The sequence below is a fragment of the Typopeltis vanoorti genome, chromosome 5 (assembly GCF_054136105.1).
Source record: "Typopeltis vanoorti isolate ZY-2024b chromosome 5, IOZ_Tvanoo_1.0, whole genome shotgun sequence".
NCBI lineage: Eukaryota > Metazoa > Arthropoda > Arachnida > Uropygi > Thelyphonidae > Typopeltis > Typopeltis vanoorti.
In genome coordinates, this window is record NC_143553.1 from 143649993 (window position 1) to 143675824 (window position 25832).

Here is a 25832-nt window from a genome sequence, read left to right on the forward strand (position 1 = left end):
AAAAAGTGCTGAAAATGAATTGTTAAGAACAAGGTATCTTCTAGATCAGGGGTTCTCAACCTTTTCCAGGGCGTCTCACTATATTTAATTCAAGATATTAGATGTACCAATAAGCAAATCTGTTTTCGTACCACCCGGTAGTGGCTCACGTACCACCAGTGGTACGCATACCATAGGTCGAGAATCCCTGGTCTAGATGATTTTAAATAATAATTTGCCAAAGGTGGGGACAGAGTACCCCATGGTTTTAAAAATAGACCATGTAAATAGACCCTTCAGTCTATTTATAGATCTTATTTTCCAGCTGAAATGTCCTGATGTATAAAACTCAATTATATCTTCACAACATTCACAGAGAAATCATTATATAGAAAATAAATAGTGTCAGGCAAGAGAATGTCGGTAAATAAAGAAACATTGTCAAAGTTGACTAAAATATCAGAAGCTTGTATTGAATTACCTTTGATTTTTTTCCAGAAAATGTGTGGAATTCTTGATAAATGACCTGGACTGACTGATATGTACACTCAATGGATAAGAAAGCAACTTCACCATTCTATATATCTGGGAGAGTCAATACAGTTAACAATGGGTCTCAAAGGACAGTCTCCTTTATGGATTCTGGAAGCGTATATAAACGAGGAGTCCTTCCAAAATGAGCACATAGTTTCTTCAAAATATTGTCATCCCAGCTAAACTTCATCAAGGAGCCTAGCCAAACTGTAAAAAGATCTGCTATGGAAATAGATATATGGTTCTTTTGTTTCAGTGAAAGCAGTACACAGATTTCAGTAGCAGATAAATTACATGGAGGTAACTTGGATTTAAATAGCGAGGCATGTTAACTACCCATTTATTAGTAAGAATCTTTCCAATGGCAAATTTGTGCTGTCTACAAGACAACAAATTATTAACTTGCTTTCATAAAAGCAAGTTAATAATTGACATGAAGAATAATATCCAGTAATTTGCTATGTAGAGTAGCAGATATCACTCTTTCAAGACCTGAAATCTAAAACCATTATTATCAAATACAAAGAATAGCGTATAAAAATAATTATCAGATAAGAATAACAGATGCAGATCCATATCTATCTTAACCAGTTCTCCTTCCAAATATAATACAAATATCAGTTCTTCATAACTCAGATCATAATCTTCTCTAAGTTTCCTTTACCATGGAATGACCTTCACCTAGATAGTTTCATGCATGTTCTCTGGCATCACAATGATGCCAACAGGATTACCTTCTTGACTTCTCCTCCTTTCAATGGTCTGATTACTATTACTATTCTATTGATTCAAATAACTTCTCTGGTAATAGAAATAACTGGAATGCCTGTATCAACCCATTCTCAAAATCCCAGACTGCTATCCAAGGCCTTGGTTCTCCATCAAGATGGCCAATGATTGTAACCTGCAAGAGTGTGATGATCAGCATGAATATATTAAAGAGCAGTCATGTTTTAGCTTTCTACTTATATACTACAAGATGACAAATGCATTGAACAAGAAGATTGTATATATAGTGGTTTATTTAGATTTTGCAAAGGCCTTTGATGCACTGCCACATGACATGTTAGAAATTAAGCTGGAATGGATGAGAGTGGATAACAGAATGATGTCAGATAGGTATTAGCAAACTGTATACTGGATAATATCCTTGAAGAGGAAAAGTGGTGCCCCACAGGGGTCTGTTTTGGAGCTATTACTGTTCAACTTACATGTTACTGCTCCCGAGAAAAGTTTAAATGGGAATATGCATGTCTGCAGATAATGCAAATGCAGACAGAACAAGGAGAAGTAGAGCAAATGTAGTATGCTTTCAGGAGAATTTGAATGCACTGATATGTAAATGGAACCACCAGTTCAATGTAATGTTGCAGAGTGAAAAGTTTTGAAAGGCAATGATGAGCTCAGAGTCCATATCTTATTTCTTCACCTTTTTCAAGATACCTTGAAAAAGGTGAACAAAATAAGAGATCTGGGATGATAGTGGACAAGAATCTACAATTTAGGAAACAGTTAAAATTATGATGATATCAGAATGAAATGTGGTAATGATGAGGAAAACTGATATGCAGAAGTAAAGACGTTATGGTTCTAAAAAGACTTGATCAATCTGCATATGGACTGCTGTGTGGTGACCTGCTCATATGATTTTCAACAAAATGAGTATATATTGAAAAAGGTCCAGAGAAGATTGAGTAAGGTGATATCAGGTCTATAGAAGTTTGGTATGCAGAAAGATCGAGGAATGCCATCTGTGGATAGGAGGAGTGATGTGAATGAGACTAAGCTAGTAAGGGATTGTTATCAGATTAATATGGAAGAAATTTTTCACAAAATAGAGTACAACAGGAGGCTATCCCTAGAAGATGTGCAAGTAGCATAACAGGAAGCAGGTTCTTTGCATGAAGAGTGGTTGATGAATGGAATTCCTAAGAGCGTGGTGAGTATGGAAAAAGGGAATGAATTTAAGGCATGATTTAATGAGCTTTATATATAATAATAAAGACCTCCTGTGATGAGCCTTGGCTCCATGGAGGTCTGTTTAGTAGTAGTACAGCTGTGTTATGCAGTAATACTACTAACAACTCAAGATGGTGGAGGGAAAGAATCCCATGTAACTTACAACCATCCTCTGTAAGAACTTTGTGCCTTGATTCACATTCACAAGCTATGTTTGTATCCAATCTCCAAACTCTGTTTAATCTATTTCCTCCTCCCCCTCATTTTTTATGCAATTTGTGGTTATCTCTAGTTGGATCTGCCACCACCAAATTCTGTATGCAACACTATTTGATCTAATTGACAAAGTCGGTATAGACGAACCCAGGTCGGAAAGACCTGGGTTCAATTCTGTCCATGATGTGAGGAACCTTTATCTGGTCTCTTTTGACTAAAGGTGAGTTAGCCAGTCTCATATGGAGGTAGAGTTTTTTCGTCCCTTAGAACAGTCAAACTGGCCCATGAACACACATACACACGGATCTACAGCCATGAATACTTGCAACAATGTGGAAGAGATCACTACATTATCTTACACTCATAGTCAACCATGAATCACATCATGGTGGTCAACCTCCTGGATTGAGATGACACATGATGATATAGACACAGGAATGCACACACATGCACACAACTGTGTCCCCATGTGTATACATTAGGAATAAAAGCATTTCCAATCCATTCTATAATATGTTGGAATGGAAAGGTACCCATTCCTTATATTGTACCAAAACTTGGTACAAGCAAAAAATTAAAAGCCTGTGAGATAATACTCCATTACCCTAATCTCAACAAAATGATGACCAAGAGTCCCAAGGATAGGGATGGCTCATCCGTAACTCATATAACATCTGATAACAAGTATAATAAAAGACCAGGGCTGCAGAAGACCCATAATTACTAAACAGTTAAGCACAAAAATATCTAAATATTGGATATAGAAGCCAGCAAGAATAAAACCATAGACTAATAGCCAGCATTCCTTAGACTTTAAATAACAGGATTATATGGATTTAAGCCTCAGCCCATAGCTAAACATATATACTCTTCAAATATAGAGGATATATTTATTTTATTTATTTTAATGTGTTCCTTGCCAGAGGTTAGGCTAGGATCAACAGGTCAAAAGTAAGAATGCTATACTGTAGTAAATAACTGTGCATTGTTAATATAACAGTTGAAATTTGAAGTAATTAATTTAGTTTAAAATAAAGAAGTTATTATTCCAACACAAGTGTTATCTCCATAATTTTTACATAATGAATGCTGATCATCTAACAGTGAGAAAGAAGATCAATTTATTATTAACATTTGACCTCCATGGAGTCAGCGACTCATCGTGGGAGGTACACACTATTACATATAATGCTCATCTAACCGCGTCTTTAACTGATTCAATGTGTCTACATCCACAACACACTCAGGCAATGCATTCCACTCACCAACCACCCTCCATGCAAAGAACCTGCTCCTCATTCCTCTGTTCACACCCTCCTTATACAGTTTCCAGCAATGGCCTCTTGTTCTATTTCCCCTCTTTCCATTGTATGAAAAATCTCTTCCATGTCTAAAATATCTAACAACCCCGACCAGCTTATATGTCTCAATCATATCCCCCTTCGTCCTCCTATTCACAAGGCTCTGCAACTTACATTCTCTCAATCTGACCTCGTACTCCACATTCCAAAGACCACTGACTACCTTTGTGAATCTTCTCTCTGGACCCTTTCCAACATATCCTTGTCACCATGAAAACTTGGCGACCAAATCTGTGCACAATAATCCATATGAGGTCTGATCAAGGCCTTACACAATGGAATCATAACCTCTCTATTTCTGCATGCCAGGGTCCTCTGCATCATTGCCATAGTGAATTTCATTCACTACACTACCCATGGCTTTTTCCCTAGAAACACCTCACCTTTCAGGAATGCAGAGAACCAATTGGGGCTTCTGACATAATGTCTAATCTTCACCTTCATGTGGTATACCCTATTAGTATATATCTACTAGGTACTTAAGGAACAAGGATGGGCTGTCAATTTTGGACTCAGCTGAGCAAATTGTACTTTTCATTGGCTTAAACCACAAATGCATATGACAGTACAATATGATGAGATTTCATGCCAGCTTTCACATTGCCTCGTTAAACAAAACCCCTGCTGTTTTGGTCAGGGAACCAGAGCAAACAGTGAAAAGTCAGCTACTGGAACAAGCTCCAACTCAACATCTAGAAGAAGAAGAATAAACCCAACATCAGAAGAACTGAAGATAGGAACCATCAATATAAGGAGTATTAATGGAAAAGAAACTGAACTTGCAGAAGAATTGGAAACGTACTACAAGGACAATTGGCATTACTGAGACAAAGAAGACCAAAATGGGGTGAGATCTTACTAAATAAAAAGTAAAGAATGTTATTTTCAGGCAATAAGAATCAAGGAAAGGAAGGAGCAGCAATAATATTCAACACCAAACTTCTGCTCAGGACATGACAATAAAGTTCTTGATTTGAAGGCAGTTTCAAGTAGTTATGTGGCAAACTTCAAAGAAATAAGAAAAGCCTCATTGACTAAGTCATTGTTGATAGTGATATCATAATGATGGTTCAGGATACAAGAGTGTACAGAAGATTCCAAATTGGAAGTGACCGTTACTTAGTACTAAGCAGGATAAAAATGGATATCACATTGAAAAGAACATGTAAGAAAGTTTTAAAAAGAATTAAAGTTGAACAGCATTTACAGGTAAATTGTAAACTCAACTATGCAAATATTAATGAAGAAAATTTAAGGCAGTTTAAAAACAAGAACCAAATCCTGGAGTCTCAGTGGTAAACCTCTGAAGAAAATATTGATTGATTCAGCTAGGGAGGCATGTGGTGAAGTTGTCTGCAAGGAAAGAAAAATAAGAACACCATGGTGAACACAGGAAGCAGTCCTGGAAAAGAAGAAAGCATACCAAAAGTTCCTAGCATATAAGTCTGCAAGATGCCCTAGAGGGCAGAGATACAGAGAAAAATGTGAGAGCTAAGTTATATGTAAAAGTAGCTAAACAAAAGTCATGGGAAGACTTTGGTGAGAGTATGGAAAATAAATATCAGGAAGGTTACAAAATGTTCTGGAGGCTATTGAAGAAGCTTAGATATGGAGGAAAGAGTACTGTAAAAGGAATCAAAGATGACACAGGTGACATGAAAACTGAAGAAGAGGATACCATAGATGTCTGGAGTAATTACTTTGAAAGACTGTTAAACATACCAAACAGTGATAGAAATTTTCAAGAAAATTGCAAAGAAGAACACATATCAATACTTGAGATATAAAAAGTTTGAAATGTGGAAAGGCAGCTGGAGTAGTTTATATTCGATCAGAAATGCTCAAGTATGGAGGTATAAAAGTTTTGCATAATTCAGAATGCCTGGGCAGAAGGTTGAATTCCCAATGATTGGAGTAGTTCTCAGAGTTCCCATCTGTTAAAAAAAAAAAAAAAAGGAATAAAGCTGAATGTGAGAATTACAGAGAAATTTCTCTACTAAGTGTTCCAGGTAAAATTTATACAAGCATATTTGAAAAGAAGCTGAGAAAGATTGTGGAAGAGACACTTGGAAAAGAACAAGCTAGGGTTAGGACAAATAGAGGTTATAAAGATCAGATTTTTACTTTAAGACAAATAGTTGAGAAATCATGGGGATATGACAAGGATCTGTACTTAAGTTATGTAGATCTATAAAAGCTTTCCAAAACACTAAAATTATATGGGGTGAATAGAACATTATACAGAGCAATACATAGCTAAGTTGTCAGTCAGCAGTTAGAAGTAAAGGAAATACAAGCAGATGGCTTGATGTAAAATCAAGGGTAAGACAAGGATGCACATTATCTCCACTCTTATCCATCATCTATTTGGATCACATTATGAAAGAAAGTGGCATTAGGCCTGATATGAGAAATGGGCATGTCAGACTTAGCTCTTTGCTTTGTACAGATGATGATAATGTACTCCTAAACACATCTAGTGCAAGACTAAAGGATTCTCTAACTAAACTGAATAACAGGTGTAACAAATTTGGCATGGAAATCAGCAATAAAAAGACCAAAACTATGAAAATAGGCAGGAACATAGAAAACTTCAGCTGCATTCTGAATACAGATACTATAGAACAAGTAAAATATTTCAGCTATTCATGCACAGTTTTTACTGAAGATGGCAGGTTAAATCTGGAAATACACAACAGAATAAGCAAAGCTAGTATGGTGGGTATCTAGCTTTTATTCAGCTGGAATAAGAGAGAAAGAAATTAGCCAAAACACCAAACCAGCAGTATACAAGACAGTGTTCAAACCAGTTTTAAGTTATGCATCTGAGAGTTGGGTTAGAAATAAAGCACTTGATCAAAGACTAGAGACTACAGATATGAGGATTCAGAGAAAAATTAGGGGCGTGACCTGATGGATCAAAGGCAGAATCATATTAAAAATGAAGATATTAGAAAGGAACTTGACACTAGCATTCAAGAATGTGTAAACAGAGCTAAATCTAAGATGATATTGCCATTCAAATAGAATGAGTGAGGAAAGGTTAGCAAAATAGTGTTTGATGTCAAGATTGGCAGGAAAGAGAACCAGAGGAAGACCAAGCTCTAGGTGGATTGATTCAGTAAGAAACATGAAATGTTAAATATTACAATATTGGAGTGCTCACAAGTAATAGACTAATTTGGAGGAAAATTGTGGAAAATAATAATAATGTAAACATAATTATGTAGTGCTGTCATAGTAACCTGAACACTCCTGGGGGGGGGGGGGGGGATACATATCAGGAAATTGATGATGTTGAACCTATTGTCCATCAAAAGTTGAAACTCCAACCAACTGCCTACCCTAACAAGTATCTCTACTTAAACAAAATAACCACAAACACACTTGTTTTTTTAGTGTTAAAATTAGGAAAAATGGGCATAAAATCTTATGCTTACTTCTGATTTTGGGATAATAAAGTCTTAAGTATTTAATAAGCAAAGATTTCATAGGCAAGTATTTGACTAGCAGTTCTTTCTTTCTAGAATTCAGTAGAACGTTTTATATTTCTTGCTAAGTGCAAAATTGGTTTACCATATAAAACAAAATTATTACTTTCGTGACCTTTAATATTAACAAAGTTAACTTTGCAATATTAATATCCATATAGAGAAAGGACATAAAATGCCATCAGATTTGTAACAATATGTAGGAAACATGCACTGATAAAGCTGGAGTTATAGATTATCAATGTGTATGACCATTTGCTGTTGCTAATTGCATGATTGCACAAAAAACAAAAAAATAATACCTAGCATCAAGTATTTTTATATCTGAAATTATCATTTTAGCACTTCCATGGAGTCCTAAGATGGTGGTCCACATCAATCATTCACACAATAATTATCATGCCACTCCTTAAAATCATTCACTGACCTTGCACTACTTCTGAAAATTCATTCACCACTTCCCAAGCATAAAATCTAGTAACAAAACTCTTTTCTTTATATTACCCTTTGTTTTTACCATAGCCTCCTTTTTTCCTATCAACAAATTTTGTAACCGACAAACCTTCAAGTGTGTTCTGTAACTCTTCAATCTATTCTTACAGGGAACATTCTATATCTGTTGCCATTTTGATCACTGGCTACCAATTCCTCTCTGCAACTTCCTTGTGTCCAAGTAACTAAATCTCAGCACAGTAGTCCAGATATAGTCATATTAAAGTCTTATAAGGTGGGAGGACAGCAACCTCATTATCTTTATGTGTATGTCTTTAAACATACCAATGATTGATCCTTTTTGACTTATTTTGTTCAATTTTGGAATATTTCCTGAACTACATCCCACCCCCATTCCAAATGCCTTATCACTTTCTTGCAGTCTCAGTCTATCAGTGTAATATTCAGATTCAAATATTTTCAGCCTAAAGTGTATAGCCTTACACTTTGCCACAATGAACTGGCAACAATATCCTTGTCCACAATTTCAGGTGCTAAATTGCTTTCTTCAGTTTATCATCCTCAACCAACAACTGGATACCTCCTCCATAATAGTCTTAAACAGAGTTGGCAGGGTTTTTCTTCCTGAAAACTCCTGGTCTTCACGATGCAAAACAACCAGCACACAATGCAATTTACAGTTATAATACATTGATTGTAATCTCCCCCCACCCGCTGATACACGCACCAAAAAAAATTCCTATATATATATATATATATACACAAATTAAACAGTAGTATGCAAACAATATAAAAATCCAAAAGGCAGGTTGACTAGCGATATGCCACAGGGTCCTGCACTTTAACCTGCCTTCTCCTTTACTGTGCTTAGCCAAATACTATTTGTTGATGTCAGTCTAATGCATGTCACCAGCTAGCTTTATATTCATCAAATGATGGGTAAATTTTTAATCTGAAAAAATTATAAAATAGGATTAATCTCTTTAAAAGAAACAAAAAATAAGTCAATCGTGTCAACAGTTCTCATAACTTAAGTGAATAGAACTTTTTAATTTATTTTCCCAATCAGATTTGTACTTACATATCAAAGCTATCCAAATCCTCTTTTATGGAAGAAAAATGTTCAGCTATGTTTTCTTCTGGTTCTAGAGTAACACACAAGACATATATATTTAGATAAATATTAATTTTATAACATTATATTGTTTAAACTAAAGGAACAATGTTTGCTTCGAAATTTTAAAGTTTATGGCAATCAAGAGCTTATGATAGTGCAAACTTCTGGCAAGAGTTGCTAGATACTGCACTACTTAAAAGATGCAATTCTAAAGATCAATGTTCACCTTTTTAATAATGCTTCTGTTTAATATCTTCATTAATATGACAGGTAGAAACCCTCTGAATACCATGAGCTAGTTAATATGATGGGAAGTGAACTATATATATAAGACAACCCCCCCCCCACCTCCCTTCTCCTGTAAGTATTTTATACCTTGATAGAAATCATGTAAAAGTCTTACACAGGAGTGGTGATTTTAACATCAGTATCAGCAGCCAGCTTACTGACCAAGCAGATGTTAGAGCAGATGTTCTATCCACAGCTTACTGTGGACAGAACATCTGCTCTAACCAGTAGTTCATAGCTGTATTTCATTGCAGGTCATGAATGATTTTTGGTGGAAGATGAATTTCTTTGCCTAGTAATAGGCTATCAATTTGTTTATTACAAGAATTACAGTACAATACTTGGTCTCTAGAGCAGAAGAACCAGATTATCTAACCCTCAGCACATCTACAGTACTGATGTATGATAGGTTTCCAAACTTTCATGGTTGGATTCACATAAATAAAAAAAAAAAGGTAAGATAAACTATACAATTTCCATATTCACTTTTAAAAATAGTGTCACCTATCAAGCTGTAACAATGGTATGATGCAAAAAAAAAAATTTAATTAAAATTAAAAATAATGAAATAAAATAAAAATGAACAACATATATTGTAGTTATTCACTACTGTTTTTTGTACCATACTGTATATTGTACTTGATGTATTTATAACTTGCTAACCACTAAATATCAGTTGCTATAGATAATGCAGAAAACAATAGTGCAGAAATTCAATTCACTTACGACTGTGTAAGGTTAATGGACATAACGAGTGATAAGTTTAGGCAACGGGTGCTTAAGGGCCAAAGCTGTATAACTGAGAGGAGACCTCCACATAGCCCTTAAAGGAATGCGGAGAACCGACCAGGGCTTCTAACCTAATGTCCAATCCTCACCTTCTTGTGGTGCACCCTGTTGGGTATCTACTTGGATATGGAACGAACGAGGATGGGCTGGCAATTTGGGATTTAGCCGACCAAATTGTATTCTTATTGGTTAAATCAAAATAAAAAATGATGGTACAACATGACAAAATTTCATGCCGGCTGGGGCGTCGCCCGGTTAAACAAGGCCCCTGTTGTTTTCGCCAGGGAACCAGGGCGAACAGCGAAAAGTCAGCTACTGGAACAAATCTGAAAACAAATCCCAACCCAACATCACCAGAGTTAAAGATCAGTACTATCAACGTACGAAGCCTGAATGGCAAAGAAATGGAGCTAGCTGAGGAATTAGATAAGTACCAGATCGACATAATAGAGGTGACTGAAACAAAAAAGACCAAAACTGGTGAGATCTTTCTGGGCAATAAATACAAAATGTTATATTCAGGCAATGACAATCAAGGAAAAGAAGGAGTAGCCATAGTATTCAACACAAAATACGAGACTAATCTTCTTGAATGGCAGTCAGTCTCAAGTAGAATAATGTGGGCAAATATGAGAATGGGGAACTAGACAATGAGACTTATTTGTGCCTATGGTCACACAGAAGGTTCTACTGAGGTAGAAGTGGAGGAATTTTTTGAGGCTTTAGAAAAAGCAACTGACGCAATGAAAAATGAAATGTTGGTCCTTGTTGGGGATCTAAATAGCAGAGCAAGAAATGACTGTGAGATATACAAAAAAATTTTGGGAAAATTTGAGGGAAAAGAGCAAAGCAAATAATAATGGCAAATATCTGTTGGATTTTTTCTTTTAGGCTTGCACGGTGATCCGAATACATTTTTGGAAATTATGGAGACAACTACCATTAAAGAATCCTGCGAAATCCTGATAAACCACCCAAATATCAACAATAAAGATGGTATGAAAATTCCAAGGATCTGGATGGCACACATTCAGCCAACCTAATTTGAAAGATTCAATACAAGTCAGGACTCTAGCCAATCTGCTATTATTAGAAACCATTCCACTCCAACTGGCTGGAATGATGTTAATATAATGTTAATATATGTATATAGTAGACAACACAAATAATAGGACTTTAGCGTTGATGTATAATTTTTTTTTTTTTTTCCCACCAAAGGTCAGGCCAACAATTGTGGTAGCGGTTAGTCAGTGTCTTTAACGAACCAGTATGATTGTAGTATAGCTTGTTTCCTGTGTATATTTGTACGCTCCAGAAGATGACATTGACATAAAGGTCGAAACGTCGAATTTTAAAATTTTAGTAATAGTAAACTAAAGTTTTTATTCAAACACGGTAGTTGTCTCCATAATTTCCAAAAATGCATCTGTTGGATTTCTGCTCAGGACATGGACTGGTTATTACTAACACCTTGTTCCAACATAAAAATGTGCACAAATTCACATGGAGAGAAGAGGCTAGGAATAAGAAAAGTCTCATTGACTATGTTATTGTTGATAGTGATTTTCTCCCTGGTGCGTGCAGGACACCAGAGTGTACAGAGGATTTGAAATTGGAAATGATCACTATTTAGTCTTGAGCAAGATAAAATTGAATTTCATATTGAAAAGAATAACATGTAAGAAAGTTTTAAAGCAAATAAAAGTTGAGCAGCTCTCAGATGTGAGCTGTAGACTAAAATACACAAAGATTATTGAAGAAAAAATGAAAGAGTTTGAGAACAGGAATCAAACCTTGGAGATTAAGTGGCAAACTCTGAAGAAAACATTGATTGATTCTGCCAGAGAGGGATGTGGTGAGGTTATCTGCAAGGATAGAAAAATCAGAACTCCCTGGTGGACACAGGAAGTTAAAGAGGCAGTGAAGGAAAAGAAGAAAGCATATCTTGGTCTTCCCCTGGGTCAATTTGCTGCCAACCTGGCAGAGAACACTTGTTATGATAATCTTTCCTCGCCCATTCTGTTTAAGTGACCATACCACCTGAGATTAGTTCTGCTAATGCATTCCTGGATGCTGATAATGTCAAGTTCTTTCCTAATATCCTCGTTTTTAATATGATACTGCCATTGATGCCATCTGTTCACGCCTATAATCTTTCTCAGGACTCTCATATCTGTGGTCTCTAGTCTTTGATCAAGTGTTTTACTTCTGGCCCAGCTCTCAGATCCATAAGTTAAAACTGGTTTGAACACCGTCTTGTATACAGCTAATTTAGTGTTCAGACTAATTTCTCTCTTATTCCATATGAATTTATTCATTTGACTTCCCACCATACCAGCTTTGCTGATTCTGTTGTCTACATCTATTTTTAATTTACCATCTTCAGTAAAAATCGTGCCTAAATAGCTGAAATGTTTTACTTGTTCCACAGGTTCTCCATTCACGACACAGTTGACATTTTCAATGATTCTGCCTATTTTCATTGTCTTTGTCTTTTTATTGCTGACCTTCATACCATATCTATTACAACAGCTATTCAATTTAGTCAGAGAATCTTGCAGACTTGTAGCGGATTTATTTAGAAGTATAACATCATCCGCATAAAGCAAAGAGCTGACATTAACATCTCCAATTTTGATATCATGTTTAATACCACTTTCCTTCATAATGTGATCCATATAGATAATGAATAACAGAGGGGATAATGTACATCCTTGTCTCACACCAGATTTAACATTAAACCATCTTCCTGTACTTCCTTCAATTCTAACTGCTGACTTACAACTCAAATAAAGACTAAGTATTGCTTGATATAATGCTCCATTGACACCATATAACTACAGCGTATTGAATAGCTTCTCTCTTGGCACCTTGTTATATGCCTTTTCCAGATAGACAAAACCTAAATACAGATCTTTGTTATATTCCCATGCTTTCTCCACTATTTGTCGTAAAGTGAAGATCTGATCCTGACAGCCTCTATTTGGCCTGAATCCAGCTTGTTCTTCCACAATTCTTCTCAACCGTTTCTCAAGTATACTTGCATAAATCTTGCCAGGAACACTAAGTAGGGAAATACCTCTGTAATTCTCACATGCAGTTTTATTTCCCTTTTTATATATGGGTACTATGAGAGCTCTACTCCAATCATCGGGAATTCGTCCCTCTGTCCAACCTTTCTGAACTATGCAGTGCAGCCACTGTAAGACTCTTATACTACCATACTTCAGCATTTCTGGTCGAATATCATCTATTCCTGCTGCCTTTCCACATTTGAAGCCTTTGATGGCTTTTTCTACTTCAAGTATGAATATGTATTCCTGACTGCATGCCTGGTCAGTGTTTTTTACCACTGTGCTATCATCACTGCTTGTTTCATTTAGCAGTTTTTCAAAGTAATTACTCCATACTTCAAGGATATCTTTTTCTCCTGTTTTCATGTCACCTTTATCACCTCTAATTCCTTTTACAGCACTCTTTCCTCTATTCTTAAGCTTCTTCAACAACCTCCAGAATATTTTGCCACCTTCTTGATATTTATTTTCTATATTCTTGCCAAAGTCCTCCCATGATTTTTGTTTAGCTAGTTTTACACAGTGTTTAGCATTCTTGCATTTGTCTCTATATTCTCTACAAGCTGACTTATTTGACAAGAACTTTTGGTATGCTTTCTTCTTTTCCTTCACTGCCTCTTTAACTTCCTGTGTCCACCAGGGAGTTCTAATTTTTTTATCCTTACAGACAACCTCACCACATGCCTCTCTGGCAGAATCAATCAATGTTTTCTTCAGAGTTTGCCACTGAATCTCCAAGGTTTGATTCCTGTTCTCAAACTCTTTCATTTTTTCTTCAATCATGTTTGTGTATTTTAGTCTACAGCTCACATCTGAGAGCTGCTTAACTTTTATTCGCTTTAAAACTTTCTTACATGTTATTCTTTTCAATATGAAATTCAATTTTATCCTGCTCAAGACTAAATAGTGATCACTTCCAATTTCAAATCCTCTGTACACTCTGGTGTCCTGCACCAGGGAGAAAACATCACTATCAACAATAACATAGTCAATGAGACTTTTCTTATTCCTAGCCTCTTCTCTCCATGTGAATTTGTGCACATTTTTATGTTGGAACATGGTGTTAGTAATAACCAGTCCATGTCCTGAGCAGAAATCCAACAAATATTTGCCATTATTATTAGCTTTGCTCTTTTCTCCAAATTTTCCCAAAATATTTTTGTATGTCTCACAATCATTTCCTACTCTGCTATTTAGATCCCCAACAAGGACCAACTTTTCATTTTTCATTGTGTCAGTTGCTTTTTCTAAAGCCTCAAAAAATTCCTCCACTTCTACCCTAGTAGAACCTTCTGTGGGACCATAGGCACAAATAAGTCTCATTGTCCAGTTCTCCATTCTCATATTTGCCCACATTACTCTACTTGAGACTGACTGCCATTCAAGAAGATTAGCCTCGTATTTTGTGTTGAATACTATGGCTACTCCTTCTTTTCCTTGATTGTCATTGCCTGAATATAACATTTTGTATTTATTGCTCAGAAAGATCTCGCCAGTTTTGGTCTTTTTTGTTTCAGTCACCCCTATTATGTCGATATGGTACTTACCTAATTCCTCAGCTAGCTCCATTTCTTTGCCATTCAGGCTTCTTACGTTGATAGTACCGATCTTTAACTCTGGTGATGTTGAGTTGGGGTTTATTTTCAGATTTGTTCCAGTAGCTGACTTTTCGCAGTTCGCCCTGGTTACCTGGCGAAAACAACGGGGGCCTTGTTTAACCGTGCGACGCCCCAGCCGGCATGAAATTTTGTCATGTTGTACCATCATTCTATATTTTGGTTTAACCAATAAGAATACAATTTGGTTGGCTAAATCCCAAATTGCCAGCCCATCCTCGTCCATTCAGTATCCGAGTAGATACCCAACAGGGTGCACCATGAGAAGGTGAGGATTGGACATTAGGTCAGAAGCCCTGGTCGGTTCTCCGCATTCCTTTAAAGGCTATGTGGAAGTCTCCTCTCAGTTATACAGCTTTGACCCTTAAGCACCCCCGACAGAAATATAAGATCTGATAATGTTGGAGTCTTGACAAGTAACAGACTGATTTGCAGGAAAATTGTAGATAGGAAATTAATAATGATGTAAATTTTTTCATGTAGTACTATCATATCCTGTACACCCCTTGAGGAGTGTACAGGATATGATAGTACTACATGAAAGGAATTTGATGATCATGAAGTTTAGGCAATGCTGTCATTTGTTTAAAGAGGGGCACAACAATGTTCATGATGAAGAGCACAGTAGCTGGCCAAGTGTGGTGACAGACAATTTAGTGGAAAGAGTGAACAAAAAATTCGTGAGAATCATTGTTTCGCAATTACGGAACTTTCTTTTGAATTCCTGGAAGTTTCATGCTCAGACATTCATGAAATTGTGACAGAAAAGCTGGGGTATAAGAAATTTTGTGCCAGATGGGTCCCAAAAATGCTGACATGCACATAAACAGCAATGAGTGGAATCAGCTAGAAAATGTTTTTTGAGCATTATGAAAATGAAGGGGATGAAATTTTTTTCTCGTATCATGACTGGTGATGAAATGTGGATTTCATATAAATGTTGAGTCAAACCAACAATCAGTGCAATGGTGCCGTTCATCTCTGAAAGCAAAAAAATTCAAACAGGCATCATTGGTCAAAAAGAAGATGCCCACTGTCTCCTGGACTGAAAAAGGATCTTGCTCGTCGATTTTCTTCAGCGAGGAACAATAATTAATGTTACTGTATATTGCAAAACACTGAAGGAATTAAGACAAGCAATTCAGCAAATTCAGAAGTTTGGATGGGAACTTTTCAACCACCCACCCATCCTACAGCCCCAACCTCACACCCAGTGATTATCTCGTGTTCCTGCATATAAAGCAGTGGCTCCCATCTCAGTGTTATGAAGAAGATGAGTAACTGCAGCATGACTCAATGGTTGAACTAACTGGCAGCAGACTCTTTTTTAAGTGGCACGAAGAAGTTGGTGCCACGATACCAAAATTGCCTAGAAGTTAATGGCAACTATGTTGAAAAACAAAGTATATATGTAGGTATTTTAGCATATAATAAAACATTTTTTTCTCTACTAGTTTTTTTTAATTCTTGATCGGACCTGACTTTCTGGACATGCCTTGTACAATTTTCAAGTATTTGCCAAAAATTACTGTGTGATAGTTTCATTACACACTTCCTAAGTGATTCATTAATCATCACGGAATCTGATGTACAGATTTCAGAACTACAAGATAACTAGCCCATGGTAATGGAGGTTCTAGACATCTTAATTTTTCTTTGTCCCATAAAATACTCCCCAATATGATGATGTTCTTCCCCCCTCATATCCTCTAGCAAATCAACAAAAATTTTTAAGTGTTTCTGAGATCTCCATATTTCAATTCTGTAAAATTCTGGCTTGTTAAGTAAGATATGTCGTATAAATGAAAAATGCAATTAAAGAGCATTTATATCCATTCCTGAAGAATGATCAGATTCTGTGATCAGAATGTGATCTTGTTACACAATTTGGCAGTCACAGATCACAACAGGTACATAACAATGAGAGGTAACAATTTTTTTCCCTTTCCCTACCCCAAAACAGTATTAACTTACTCCTATCTAAGAACAAAAGAAAACAGGTAACTTATAAAGAAGCTAAATAAATTACCTGGTTTACATGGTGTTGTGACTCATTTGAATTATTTAGCTGGCCTGGTTGGCTGAGTAGTACTGTCTCTGTTCTCCAATTAGTAGACTGTAGATTGAAATAGTACTGTGACATGGATGCTTTGAATGTCTTTAGTGGTAAGATGATTTTCATCACCAAGTATGAGATTACAGCCTTGCTTATTGGGATGCTTGAAGTGGCTGGAGAGAGAGAGAGAGAGAAATACTATGTTTGGCTCCTAAAGCACAATTCCCAGATTATTTATTATTTTTATGGCTATTTAGCCTATTTTTGTTTAGGAGTGTCCCTTTTATAATGTCATTGGCTTTTTACTCAAAATTCAGGACATTACTGATGTTTTATATAGACAGATATATGAAGAATATGTAGGAGGAAAAATTCGGACATACCTTTGTAGGATGTTGCTGGCTGTCTTCTTATTCAGCGGCATCCTGGTGTGTGGCAATTTACATTCATCTGCTGTTAAAGTATTCTCTGCCCACCTTTAATATAAAAAAAAAAAAAAAAAAAGTTTTTCAAAAAGTTCACATACTCCTTGCCTCACCAATAGTAGCGGCATCCTGCCACACACCGGGATGTCACTGAATAAGAAGACAGTCAGCAACATCCTACAAAGGTTTGTCCAAATTTTTCCTTCTACATATCTTCATATATCTGTCTATATAAAACATCAGTAATGCCCTAAAATTTGAGTAAAAAGCTAATGACATCATAAAAGGGGCACTCCTAAACAAAAATAGACTAAATAGTCATAAAAATAATATTGACTTAGAGTAACATGGGAATTTTTTCAGAAATAATACCCAGATTATTTATTTCTTAATCTATACACGGTGCTTCATGTATGACAGGTTTATATCTATTGTTAGTGGCATTATCAATAAAAAAACAGTAACTGTGAAAAGAGCTCAAGACTGTAACAAACAAAAAAAATTCTCTGGGCCTAGCTCGCAGAGCTGCTGGACTAAAGTTGTTCATAAAATGGCTGTTGACCATTGCTGTTATGGAGTGTTTTATTCTGAAGGAATCCAAAAATAGTCTCTCAGATTTGTAACAACTATGTGGTGTTATAGTTTGTTTTTTTTAATCCCATTTAATGCTGTGTAAAATTGGTATCCAACAAGTGGGTTGCCACTTCTAACACTTGCCAAAAACTTGTTCTAACTTGACAGCACCATAAGTATTTGTCACGTTTAACTTAAAAACTTCCTAAGAACAAATTCTCTGGTTGCATTCTCAAATTTTCATTCTCTCTCAACTAGTTTCCTCATTACCCAGATACTGAACGCACACGTACTCTCTCTCTCTCTCTCTCTCTCTCTGTCACCCATCAATCTCCTCAGTGAGCATATACATTTCATGTAAATGGCAAGTGAGAAGTTACATAATAATGGCTGTCGCATTGTCATCGTTAGCGACAGAGAATTTCTTCACAAAGAAGAAACGATATCTCAACACTTAACAAATATAAATTACAATAAAGCAGACTGAAATTATTCCAAACTATCTAGTAAGTACATTAAATCTCAAATGCTTTATATCTCATTTTAACAATAATAATATCACTAACGTGCACATCGCAAGTGCCGATCATACATGTTACAAAACCAAATATATTAACCTATGTACAGAAACAATTATAAAAAGATTCATAATTTTAAAAATTATGATTATTTTTACAACACCTGTTCATAATGCAGTTATTGCAATCAATGCAGCAAATATTAATTTTACAAATAAAATTTTACTGAAAAAATTGAAAGTGGCATGCCATTGTATATTGAAAACTTTGTAAAAATGTATCCTCATGATGTGGAAGGGACATAATATATGGTCAGGAGAATTCCCACATGATGTGCAACACATCTGAGATGCTGCCTGGCATGAACATATTAAGTTTTTGTAATGAACAGAATTTTTTAAATAAATGAGGGAAAGGAGAATATCACACCAGACTACTGGGGGTGAATGGAGAAACAGGATGTTGGATTTGTGAACTTTTTTAGATCCTACGTAGTTAGGGTGGTTTATCACAGTAAGTTGCAATTTTGTAATAGTTTCAAGAAGTAACTTTTTTTATATACAGTAAAACCTCATTTTACGAACTTAATTCATTCCAGAAGGCTGTTCATATAACGAATGTCCGTAATGCGAAACTATTTTTACTATAGTAATTAATGTAAAATAAATTAATCTGTTCCACATGAAAAATTTTCACATATCATAATTAAAATAAAAAATATAAAATGAATTTTACTTTAACTGAAGATATAATATGAGGAGAAGGAGGGAGGAAGGTTATTTTTTTTTGAAGGTGAGTCACCCTCCATAAAAATGTCAGGTAACTGCCCCTCAGGTGTCACTGCTCTTTTCTGTCTTTTTGTGGGTGATGGTGATTCTTTAGCTTTGATTACAAACTTATCTAGAGTTGTCTGGGTTTGTCTTGTTCTTAAAATTTTTCTAAAATGTGCAATGATATTATCATTAAACATGTTAGCACTGTTATTAACCATAGATATATCAGGGTGACTTTTCTAAAGTAGTTTGCGTTTTTTCATAATGAAAGCACAGTTCTTTCATTTCAGCAATGAAAATGGTTTCCTTACTGGACCCCTCCTCCTCTGAAAAAAAGTTCCTTAACAACTTTCTCATGCTGCTCCTTTTGCAGTTATTTCAGCTCCTCAGTGGTAAGCTCTCTTTGATGATCTTCCACCAACTCCTCTACATCAGCATTGTCCCTCTAATCCCATGGATCTGCCCAGACACACAATTTCATCAACCACAGATTCTGTTGGCTCTGCAGGAAAAGGAAAACCTTCAAAATCTGAGCCTGTCACACACTCAGGCTACAATTTTTTCTAGGCAGTTCATAGTTTTCAAAGAAACTTGTCCCATGCTTTATTTATAAGCCTCAAACAATGCAAGATGTTAAAGTGCTTTTTTCCAAAAGTTCCTGAGGGTCAGTTGTATGTCAGATGTCACTTCGAAGCACCTAAGAAACAAAGCCTTCGTACAGTTTTTTGAAATTGGAATTACCTGTTGATCCATGGGTTCGATAAAAGGAGTAGTAGGAGGTAGAAATTTGACTTTTATAAAGTTGTGCTCGCTCAAATCATCCTCCAAGCCTGAGGGTGAGCAGGAGCATTGTCCAGCACAAGAAGTGCTTTCAAAAGGTTTTCTTTCTTTTCGAAGTAGTTTTTTTTACACTGGGGGAAAACACTTCATGGATCCACTCTATAAAAAACTGCCTTGCTACCCAAGACTTACAGTTAGATCTCCACATCACATCTAGTTTACTTTTTATTACATTGTTTGATTTAAACACTGGGATTTTTTGAGTGAAACACTAACAAAGGTTTAATTTTATAGTCACTACTAGTTACCGCACAACAAGAGAGTTAATCATTCCTTCATCAGTTTGTGTCCTGGCAGTATTTTCTCTTCTTGTGTGATATAAGTTTGCTTAGGCATCTTTTTCCAGAAAAGTCCTGTCTCGTCACAATTAAACACTTGAATAAATCCCTCTGTCCCTATATATGTTTTAAATTCATCCACAAATTGACTAGCAGCCTCTTTGTTACCACTCTACACTATGGATCTCAGTTCTCTTTTTAAAATGCTCAAACCATCCCCTACTAGCTTAAAAATGGTCACTGTCAACACTAGATCCTAGTGACCACTATGCAGTTGTTTAGCTTTTTTGCAATTTATTGCTTCCGAAATACTGTCACCATAATCCACACTAACAAAAGTTTCTCCATTTCCTCAACAGCCTGAGATCTATTAGGATAAACAAAGTTTCCTCCTTTCGCCACATCAGCCTTTTTAATTGCATCTCTATTTTTAATAATAGTACAGAATGTCGATTTTGCCATGTTATAATCTTTAGAAAGTTCAGAAATATGAGAATAAAAAGAAATAAGAAATAGTTCAGAAATAAAAAATATATTCCATTTTCCCATTTGGCTATAAGTTCTTTCTTGAGTTCAATAGTTGGTCTGGGTGCTCTCTTTTTCTGTTTATTTTTATCACTGCACTTTTTTAGGAACCATATTAACTAATTATTAAATAAACACCACAACACAACTGAAAAAAAAAAAAAAAAACACTTTGAATTAGAGAGAAAATTTATCAAAATTACAATTGGCACTAAAGAGTGGATTTACAGCACAATAGAACAAAACACACTGAAGCAAATTGATCAACAACGGCAGAAATAATGCCAGCTCATGTGAGTTCAATAGTTGGTCTGGGTGCTCTCTTTTTCTGTTTATTTTCATCGCTGCACTTTTTAGGAACCATATTAACTAATTATTAAATAAACACCACAACACAACTGGAAAAAAATACACTTTGAATTAGAGAGTAAATTATCAAAATTACGATAATTTTCACGGCACAACAGAACCAAACACACTGACACGAACTGATCAACAACTGCAGAGATAATGCCAGCACATTTGTAAAGCAAACAACATTCGCCAATCAGTACAATTATTTTTCAATGGAAAAATTCGTTAAAACAATATGTTCATAATTCGAGGTGTTCATATAAGGAGGTTTTACTGTATATATAATTTGCCAACTTTATGGTGTCAATGAGATGGTGATGTATAATTTGCTAAGCTATGATCTTTTAAAAGATCTTGCATTTTTTGTCTGTTGTTTTATTATTATTATGTTTGATTTATGAAGTGGCATTATACTTTGTCTATATACAACAAAGTAACTCACTTTAAGTTGGTCAAGCCCTTTTACTTAGGAGAAATGTTCATCACATAAACAAAGAAAATAGAACAAATCTTCTTCAACCTAGGGAACATGTCACTTCATTCTTCCAACTGTGCTACAGAGGCATTAACATCAATTAGAAGATTTACAGTGGTTTTATTAATAACTGAATTATAAAACTAGCTAATTATGATACATTTGTTTACATAAATCATTCTGGCTTACCCAATGAAATACTTTTTTCCTGGAGAAAGGGATTTCCAAAAACTGAAACTAAAAAATTATCCTGATTATCAACATTTCTTAATTCTACAACAGTTTTTCTGTCTTCTTCATCACAATCAGGTTTTAGGTCTTCTTCTTCATCACTGTCGGGTTTTTGGTCTTCTTTATCAACATGCTTTATATTAGCATTGTCAGGTCCATTAGTAAGCTTCCACGTTAAGCTGTTAGGTAAAACGGTTTCATCTAAATCTATCTTTGAATTTTTTTCTTCTTTCACTTTTGCTGCCTCCATTGTGAACGAGGAAGAATCCAGATGTTTCTTATATAGTGACTGCGAATGACTAAATTTTCTTTTCTTTTTGTTTGCTAAAGAATAAGAAGAATAAAGCAGTTCATCAGGGGAACTTGCAAATTTAGTAATATTCTTTCCATCATTTACTGATTCTGTCTTTTTAGAAACATAAGCATTTTCATTGGTTAATGTTGTTTGCTTCAGTTTTAATCGTTTTCTTCTTCCACTAGAAAGCTCAATTTCTAATGTAACATTTTTTAATAACTGAGGCAAAGACTGAGAAGTAGAAAAGGATTTGTGTTTTTCTTGGAATAAAGTTCTAGAGTTAGGCTTTGAAAAAACAGTTTCGCTTTTTGAACGCTGTTTATCTACTACTGCAGAAGTACCTGTATTACAAATTACAGATGCATGTGATGGCGGGTGTTTAAATAATTCTGTTAACAGTGATGGTGATGAACTTTGCAAAAGAGTATTATCTACTTTCAAAATGCTTTTATTAATCAATTTATCATGTTCAATATTCACTTGATCACCCACAGAATTTAGCACATCCTTATTTAACAAAGTTTTATGTTTACCTACTTCACTCAATATGGAACCAGCAGATATATTTTCCTCTACTTTAGTTTTGCACTTTTTTGACAGACTACATTCTAAAAGAGCTTCTACATGTTCTTGATGATCATCACTGTTATTTTTACCTGCAATAACTGGGGAACACTCAATGGTTTCTGGAACCTGCACTGTTGCCAACCATTGTTGAACTTTACGTGTTTGCTGTAGCTTCCATTTTAATTTAGAAAGAGCAACTTCAGGACTTTCTTCAATAATCTCATCTATTTTGTTTTCTAACATGTCATCCATCCCAGTTGGATCTAATGTTTCTGGAACAAGAAGATTAGCTTCCTTATTAGGTGTGTGACATTGATTTAAGTGACTGTGATCCTCTAAATTTTTCTTGGTGTCTTTTTTCGTTTTAGGAGAAAATAAACAAAATTCATTAGGTTCATCAAAAGATTGTTCTTGTGCATCTGATTTAGTTTCAAAAATGCTTGGAAAATCCTTATCTGTCAGTCTGACAATTTCTTTTGATCTCAAATTGCTGGAATGGCTTTTCCTAAAAACAGACATATATAATTAGTAGAACAGTTTTTAACATTAATTTAAAAAAAGAAGAAAAGAAAAAAGCAATATTTAGGTATAACTTTTAATATTGGCTTTGTAAAATTTGGTCCTTTTTGAAACATACATGATAAGTTTCAATACATCTGGATCATCCAAGAATATGGAATATACCACAGATCCCATTCATAATAATGCTTTACGGTTTAAACCAAAAGAGGAAAAATACATTTTTTAAACTCGCTAATTTTGCTGGTTTTCTACCTAGCATTGCCAAAGTTCAATTATAACTGTGATAGGCACAGAGCACTAAATAACTGAGGAAAGTCCTCAGCCCTAGCTGGCCTGGTTGGCTGAGTGGTTAGTGTATCCACTCTCCAGCCAAAAGGCTGCGGGTTCGAATCCCACCGTGGGCATGGATATTTGCGATTGTCTGTGAAAATACTAGTAGTGGTAGATGGTAGATGATGTTGTTTGCTGTAGTTCATGGGTTGAGTAGTGGAGATGGAGAGCTGAAGAGTAGGTGCCCCCCCTCGATGAGTCTTTGGACTCCCTGGAGGTGTTACGTAATAATAAAAAGCAATTTAAATTGTAACTGACAACAGAACTAATGTCCTCACATGGTGCCCTCTATGGGTCGGATAACCATAAGGTTAATTTAGAGAAGTCAGGCTATCAGGTCCTAAAATTATAGTATCACAAATATTTGGTGGCCAAAAATAGATAAAATATTATATACATCCCTCCTACCTCCAACACACAGGATCACAGCAAAACCATTCCCATCCCATATGTTAAGGGTACATTAGAAAAAAAATAGCCAAAGTTTCCTGCAAATGTGATCTCCATGCCACTTTCAAACCTTCTGTTCAGCTCGATCCTTTCATACATTCTCCCAAAGATCAACCTCATCCTCTTGAATATCCTGAAGTGTATAAAGTTACTTGTGCCTGTAGCTTAGCCTATTTTGGACAGACTAGTTGATCAATTAACATCTGCCTTGAAGAACACAAAAATTACATCCACATTCATCTGTAGTGCAAGTTGGGATTGGCAGACCATACTCTGGATGCTCCTTCACATAGGAACAGATGGAGGAAAACATATTACATAGAAGTAGTTATAGGTCTGAGAAACTATTTTTAGAATTGCCGGCCTGGTTGGCCAAGTGGTTAGCATATCCACTCTCTAGTCAAAAGGCAGTAGGTTCGAATCCTGCTGCAGTCATGGATGGCGATTGTCTGTGAAAATACTAGTGGTGGTGGACAGTAGATGGCATTGATGCAGATGGCGGAGATGGAGAGTTGTAGAGTAGGTGCCCTCTCTCAATGAGTCTTGGACTCCTTGGAGGTGTCAAATAATAATAATCAGCTGAATCACTCTTCCAACCTCAACAAGTATAGCTACATTAATTTACTAAAGATCTGCAAAACTCATTTTAAGCCTGATGGCCTGACTTCTCTAAATTAACTTTATGGTTATCTGACCCATAGAAGGCACCATGTCAGGACATTAGTTCTGTTGTCAGTTACAATTTAAAGTGCCTTCCTCAAGTGTTTAGTTTAGTGCTGTGTGCCTATCATATTTATAATCTTGCTCTGATGATGCAGGGAAGAAAACCAACAAAAAATGAGTGAGTTTAATATGTGTATTTTTACTCACTTGGTGTTGTTTATACTGTCAAGTATTATTATGAATCATCAATGACACCCAAATCTTTCTAAGCATATACAGATATCATTGATCAAAATATTAAGTCTACATCGATCACATCATGATACTTGTATATATATTGTGTGTATATGTGTGTTACACTGCTTGAAAAGAAACCAACAGACATCCCCATGGGTAGGATGCATTGTGTCACGTAACAAGTGATGTGTTTGTAGCCAGTATAAATTGGAGGAATATGATGCTCCCAAGTCAGCACAACTGTGTTCAGGTGAAATGGCTGTGAGAAGGGAGTCAACTGCAAGTGCTACCAACAATGGATGAAACACCACACTCACTAAACATGACCATAGTGTGCTACGAAGGATAATATCTAAAAACCACCATTTATTGACCAACATGTTGAATGCAGAATTCCAAGCATCGACTGGAACACGAATCTGTACAAAAACATTTAGAACCGAGCTCAATAACATGGGTTTCCATGGTAGAACAGCAATATGCAAGCCCCACATTACCTGAACCAACTTGGAGCATCATCTTCAGCAGTGCAGAGAGCATGTTCAGTGGGATGTGGAAGCTTGAAAAGCTGTGTGATGAATCACGATACCCCCCCCCCCCTCTACTGAGCAGATGGACAGGTGTGGGTGGTCGGATACCTGGTGAACATCTGCTATACCAAAGTGCATAACTCCAACTATGAAATTTGGATGTGGCATGTGATGCTATAGTTCTGTTTTTTTTCTGGTTTAGCCTCAGATCTCTGTTGTGGTGCCACGAACATTGAACTCTGAAAGGTATCTGAACATTCTGGACAATGCAATACTTCCTGCATTGTGGCAAATCTATGGAAATGACTATTGT

At 35.8% G+C, this 25832-nt stretch overlaps 1 protein-coding gene across 3 annotated transcripts in view; it reads right to left on the reverse strand.

The window, feature by feature from the left end:
• LOC150106896 (uncharacterized) overlaps positions 1–25832 on the reverse strand; it is a 107526-nt gene that overhangs the window by 33380 nt on the left and 48314 nt on the right. For all 3 annotated transcript variants that reach the window (XM_090392802.1, XM_090392801.1, XM_090392800.1), the window contains exons 6-7: positions 21884–23292; positions 9075–9138 (exon numbers count right to left, since the gene is read on the reverse strand). In XM_090392802.1, coding sequence (XP_090248928.1) covers positions 9075–9138; positions 21884–23292 — 1473 coding nt within the window. The remainder of the gene's footprint in view (positions 1–9074; positions 9139–21883; positions 23293–25832) is intronic.